At 38.2% G+C, this 6,762-nt stretch overlaps 1 protein-coding gene across 1 annotated transcript in view; it reads right to left on the bottom strand.

The window, feature by feature from the left end:
- The window catches only part of LOC102826428 (caspase-1-like), a 24,298-nt gene that overhangs the window by 5,808 nt on the left and 11,728 nt on the right, over nt 1-6,762 (bottom strand). The window contains exons 3-6 of the mRNA XM_006833784.1: nt 3,411-3,584; nt 2,788-3,022; nt 2,219-2,362; nt 415-524 (exon numbers count right to left, since the gene is read on the bottom strand). Of these exons, the coding sequence (XP_006833847.1) occupies nt 415-524; nt 2,219-2,362; nt 2,788-3,022; nt 3,411-3,584 (663 nt within the window). The remainder of the gene's footprint in view (nt 1-414; nt 525-2,218; nt 2,363-2,787; nt 3,023-3,410; nt 3,585-6,762) is intronic.

A 6,762-nucleotide genomic window follows, 5' to 3' on the forward strand; every position in this document is an offset into this window, starting at 1 on the left:
GTTAAGTGCCATCAAGTCAGTTCAGACTTATAGCAAGTCTTTTTGTAGTTTCCTATACAGAGGAGGAGACTAGTTAAAGTAAATTGCATCACAACAGATTTGGTTTCCAGGTTTACTGCCTTAGCAAAGAACATCAAAGTTCACCTAAAAAGGATATTGTTATTGTTGTTAAGTGTGGTCGAGTCGATTCCGACCCAAAGCTACCCTGTATAGGGTTTCCAAGGAGCAGCTGGTGATCTTGAACCACCGACTTTGCAGTTCAAATGACTATGCAGTATGATGCCCACACTGCCCACCAGGACTCCATAAAGGACATTATTGGAAGATAAACATGTCTAGAGCTGCTCTTTATGTTTCTATTCGGAACAGCTAAATATACATAAAAGTAGAATGGGAGAAACTTTGAGAGCCCACCTTTCGGAAAATTGTTTCCAGGTCACAGGAACAGGCATAGTCTTGCAAATTTTCAATAAGTTTAATAATAAAAAGAGAGCCCAGCATTGGATGTCTCCAAGAAACATTATCTGTGAATAAAGCACAAAATCTCATTACAGATTCCATAGAAAGAAGCATAAGAGCTTCATTCTAGCTGAGGTAGTCTTTTGAATTCATACAGTTTTCTGTGCACCACATGCCATTTCTCAAGTAATATGTATATTCAAATTTCAGTGAGTATAGTTTTGGAATCCTGGTATGGCCCTGTAGAGTAAACACTGGACTGACAACCACCAGCTTGGGTGTTCAAGCCTTCAAGCCCATGTGTTGCTCCTCAGAAACTGCAAAAAGACTTGCTATAAGTCTGAACTGACTTGATGGCACTTTAACACCACCACCACCAACATGGTTTTGCTGACACTTCATCATGATTAAAGTTACTATATCTATGTTCCAGATGGTGAGGTAATATGATGTCTGCTTTCAAAGAGCCACAAATATAGTATTGAAGATGGAAGAGTAGAAGAGTGTACAGGGGAGTTTTGGGATCTTGAGGGCAATTCTTAAAGTGGACTTCAAGACTACTACTTACTGACTCTGATTTAAGCTACCAATATACTGTGAAAGTCAATATTTGAATTGAAAGTCAAACTTCAAAGCATGTGAAAGATGGACAATGAATAAGGAAGGAGGAAGTCCTGAGAAGAATTGATGCAATTGAATTACGGCATTGGAGAAGAATACTGAAAGTACTAAGGAGCTCTGGTAGCGTAGTGGTTACGAATTGGGCTGTGAACCTTAAGGTCAGAAGTTCGAAACTACCAGCTGTTCTATGGGATAAAGATGAGGTTTTCTGCTCCCATAAAGATTTGCAGCCATTGAAACCCTGTACAGGGCCGCTATGAGTCGGTTCTGACTCCACGGCACATAACCACCACCACCATGGACTATCAGAAGAGCAAACAAATCTGTGCTGAAAGAAGTACAGCTAGAATCCTCCTTAGAAGGGAGGATGATGAGACTTCATCTCTTGTACTTTGGACTTACATTAAAAGGACCAGTCCCTGGAAAAAGGACATCATGCTTGGTAAAATTGGAGGGTCATTGAAAAAGAGAAAGACCCCAACAAGATGGACTGACAACAACAATGGAGTCATACATAACAATTTTGAGGATGGCGCACGACCAGGCAGTGTTTCATTCTGTTGTGGTTCTGAGCCATTGAAAATACTATGCCTTGTGTCAACCACACCTTTGCCTTTAAACACTTTGAAGAGGTCTTTTGCAGAAAGTTTACCTAAAGCCATACCTTGTTTGTTTGCTTAACTGCTATTACATAAGAATAAATTGTGGATCCACACAAAATTAAGTCTTTGACAACTTCAGTCTTTACTCTGTTTATCATGATGAAGGAGTTTGTTGTTGTTGCAGTTATTAAGTATTGTGGAGTTGGGTCCAACTCATAGTGATCCTACATAGAGTTTCTAAGGAGCAGTTGGTGAGTTTGAATGCAGACCTTATGGTTCAAACTGCCCTTGAAGTCCAGAGCTTATCTTATAGTGCCACAAAAGAACTCCCTTCATGATGGTCAAGTTTACTAATTACTAAATCAGTGAAAATACATGTGTATTTGGTCTCTGTGAGTAAGGTGAATATTTAAGGTTAAATTGGTAGGAAATCTTGAGTTGGTCTTGAAATTTCCCATCAAAATTCAATTCTATAACCTAATGATGGGTATGAGTTTCTGTATTGGTAACCCCAATGGCAAGAATCTGGCCATTACCTGGTGTTGAAGAACAGAAAGCTATAAAATCCTTCTCCACATGGGCTTTCTTAATGGCATCATCCTCACAATCTTTTGGATCCAGTGAACAGCTATCTGAAGATATTTCTGCTGAATCATTTAACCACACCATTCCTTGGTTTTCTGGCAAGACAAAATTAAGTTTTATGCTATTAACAACTGCCAAAAGGCAAACTTTATCCCCTAAACTTCTTTTCAAACATATGGATTACTTCATTTGTTTCTATTTTTCATCCACATGGATATATACACATACATTTCAGGATAATAATTTCAGCAACTCCTATTGTTATTTTCTCTCCCCCTCAAAGAAATTCTAACAATATCCAAATATTAAAATCACAGAGCTAAAAGTAATATTAGTTGAAAATAGAACAAAAATCTACCAGTGAGTCATACAAGTCACAAAAGCTACAAACTTCTTTGGTGATGGCACACATTCTTTGTCATTAAGGAGCAGACATGAGAAAAGTAAAAATTACTGGATGTACACAGATGATGAGGTTAGTACTTGGATGCTTCAAGCTCTATTAGATCACAGTACTCACCACCACGGCAGGCCTGGATTATGATCACCTTGGGTTTATCCTTCAGTTTTGGACAGTTACGGGTGTTCAGTATTTGAAAGATAGTGTTGACATCTAATATATCTCGGACATTCTCAGAGTACTTCTTCCCACAAACACCTTCTCGAATACCATGTGACATGAATACCAAGAAGGTACTGTCAGAGGTCTCATGTTCTTGACGGGCAGCAAATAACTTCAGTTCTGTTGTCATGTCCTGAAAGACACCATGCCATTGATTTTGCACTTTAAGATTCACTATCATGGCATTTGCCAATCAAACATAGGGACATCTAAAGGAAATGTATGCCTCAGTTCAGCAAAATGAGAAGAAACGAGTTATAGGAAATCACTCAAAGATTTCTAGTACAGGAAAAATGGGGCATTACTGAGCTAATAGAGCACTTGCCCAAAACAAAGTTCCACAATCTATTGCTATGAAAGTCTACATCAGAATGGAATTTGTAGCATTAAGTACCCTTAAAAGAGTAAGATACCTTCTAGAATATCACAAGATTAAGTTTGCTGGTTAAGGCCTAGCTTTATAAAGACTGTTTAGGAGTATGATGCATATGACCATTTGTCTAGAGTATGTGAGACTTTACCGAAGCAGTGAGATTTTCTCTGACAATCACACTGTATCCCAGTCCTTCCAGCAGCATCTTCATCCCTCTGATATCAACATCAGCACCAGTTCTCTTGGGAAGAGTATCAAAATCTGTGTTGCAGATAATGAGGGCAAGACGTGTGCGGGTTGACTTTTCTTTTATTGGGTAAATCTGCGGAAAATACAGATTGGATGCACTTTACTGATGAAACTCTAAATTAAAAGATAGCTTTGAGAGTCTGAGGTAGTTTCTTTTCTCTTAATCTTATCCATATTACAAATATCATAAACCATAAGTAAAAATGGGGCAGAGTAATGAATCAGGTAACATGAGTGGAGATGGCTTTTGCAAATGCCTAAATAACAGCAGAGAATCAGACTAAATATTTTTTAAAGGTAAGGCTTGGTGAAGCCAGAATTGATGAATAGTACAAATGATTCTTCCAAATACTCAATATTTGTCTCTAGGCAAAATACTTTACTATTCATATTTCAGTTTTCTAGTAACTAGTATAAGTTACTTAAGCATTTGTTGTTGTTGTTGTTGTTAGGTGCCACTGAGGTGATACTTACTAATAGCAACCATATGCACAATAGAACGAAACACTGCCCAGTTCTAGGTCAACCTCATAATTGTTGCCACACTTCAGTACATTGATGCTGCCATTTTGCCAATCCATCTCACTGGGGGTCTTCCTTTTTTTCTCTCACCCTCCAACTTACCAAACTTGACATCCTTCCCTAGCGACTGGTCCCTCCTGACAATATGTCCAAAGTATGAGACACGTACTTTGGCCGTCCTGATCTCCTAGGAGAATTCTGGCTGCACTTCTTCCAACACAGATCTGTCGTTTCTTTCGGCAGCCCATGGTTCAATATTCTCTTCCAACATAAAAACTCAAAAGTTATCAATTCATCTACGGTCTTCCTTATCCACTGTCCAGTTTTCACATGTATTTGAGGTTATTCAAAATACCATAGCTTGGGTCAGGTTAACCTCAGTCCTCAAGTTGATATCTTTGCTCTTCAACATTTTAAAAAGGTCTTGTGCAGCAGATTTTCCTAATAAAATACCTCATTTGATTTCTTGACTGCTGCTTCCTTCCATGAGCACTGATAGTTGATCCAAGAAGAATAAAGTCCTTGACAACTTTAATCTTTTCTCCATTGATGAAAATGTTGTTTATTGGTCCAGTGGTGATGATTTTTGTTGTCTTTACATTGAGATGCAATTCATACTGAAGGCTGTGCTCTTTGATCTTCATCAGTAAATGTTTTAAGTCCGCTTCACTTTCAGCAAGCAAGGTTGTATCATCTGAATATCGAAGGTAAGTAATGAGTCTTCCTCCAATCCTGATGCCACGTTTGTTTCATATAACCCAGCTTCTTGGATTATTTGCTCAGCATACAGGTTGGATATGTATGGTAATAGAATACAACACTGCCACACACCTCTCTTAATTTTAATGCATTCAGTGTTCCCATGTTCTGTTTCAACAACTGCCTCTTGGTTCATGTACAGATTCCTTGTGAGTACAATTAAGTGTTCTGGAATATTCATACTTTGCAATGTTGTCCATAGCTTGTCATGATCCACACAATTGAAAGACTTTGCATAGTCAGTAAAGCATGTTGTTATGTGCTGTGGAGTCTGTTTTGACTCATAGAGACCCTGTACAGGGTTTCCGAGGCTGTAAACCTTTACGGGAGCAGAAAGCATCATCTTTCTCCTGCAGATCAGCTGGTAGTTTTGAACTGCTGACCCTGGAGTTAGCAGTCCAATTCGTAACCACTACATTACCAGAGTTCCTTTCAGTAAAGCATAGGTAAACACTTTTCTGGTATTTTCTGCTTTTAGCCAAGATCCATCAGACATCAGCAATGATATCCCTCATTCCACGTCCTCTTCTGTATCCAGCTTGAACCTCTGGATGGTCTCTTTCAATGTATGTTTGCAGCCATTTCTATATTACCTTAGAAAAACTTTACTCAAATGGAATACCAAAGACATTGTCTGATGATTTCCGCAATCTGTTGGGTCACCTCTCTTTGGAATGGGCACAAATATGTATCTCTTCCAATCAGTTGGCCAGATAGTTGCCTTCCAAATTCTTGGCATAGATAATTAAGTGTCTCCAGTGCCTCCTCACTTTCTTGAAAGATTTCAATTTGTATTCCAACAATTCCTGCTGCCTTGTTCTTTGATTTCCTTCAGTGAATGTTGGACTTCTTCCTTCAGTATCATTGGCTCTTGATCATATTCTACCTCTTGAAATTAGTCCAACATTAACCATTTCCTTTTTGTGGAGTGACTCTGTATATTCCTTCCATTTTCTTTTGATGGTTTCTGCATCATTCAGTAATTTACCCAGAGAATCCTTCAATAATGAAAGTCAAGGCTTGGATTTTTTCCTTCAATTCCCCCAGCTTGAGAAATGCTGAGCGTGTTCATCCCTGGTGATTTTCTGACTCCAGATCTTTGCACATTTCATTGTAATATTTGACTTTGTGTTCTTGAGCTGACTTTGAAATTTTATGTTCAGCTCGTGTACCCCTCATTTCTTCAATTTGTTAGCATCTCAACACTGAAGAGCAAGTTTCAGTGTCTCTTCTGACATCCATTTTCATCTTTTCCTTCTTTCTTGTCTTCTTAATGACATTTTGCTCTCTTCCTGTGTGATATTCTGGATGTCATCCAACAACTCTTCTGGTCTTCAGACTTTAGTAATTAATGTATTGAATCTGTTCTTCAGATGATCTCTAAATTCAGGTGGGATATATTGAAGGTCATATTTTGGCTTTTGTGGACTTGTTTTCATTTTCTTAAGAGTCAGTCTGAATTTGCATATGAGCAATTGATGGTCTGTTCCACAGTTTGCCCCTGACCTTGTTCTGGTTGAAGATATGGAGCTTTTCCACCTTCTCTTCCCATAGATGTAGTCAATTTGATTTGTGTGTATTCCATTTGGTGAGTTCCAGTGTATAATCATCTCATATGCTGTTTAATGATGGTATTTATGAACAAATCATTGATTTTGCAGAAAATTATCATGCAATTTCCAGCATCATTTCTATCACCAAGGCCATATTTTCCAAACACTAATCCTTCATTTTTTTCCCCAACCTTTGCATTCTAATCATCAGTAATGATCAATGCATCTTGATTGCATGTTTGATCAATTTCAGATTGAAGAAATTGGTAGAATTCTATTTCATCCTAACTGGCTTTAGTGGTTGGTGCATAGATTTCAATAATAGTAGTGTTAACTGATTTTCCCTGTTGTTGTTGTTAGGTGCCATCAAGTTGGTACTGACCCATGGCGACCTTATGTACAGCAGAATGAAACACT

This window comes from Chrysochloris asiatica, unplaced genomic scaffold (assembly GCF_000296735.1).
Source record: "Chrysochloris asiatica unplaced genomic scaffold, ChrAsi1.0 scaffold00008, whole genome shotgun sequence".
NCBI lineage: Eukaryota > Metazoa > Chordata > Mammalia > Afrosoricida > Chrysochloridae > Chrysochloris > Chrysochloris asiatica.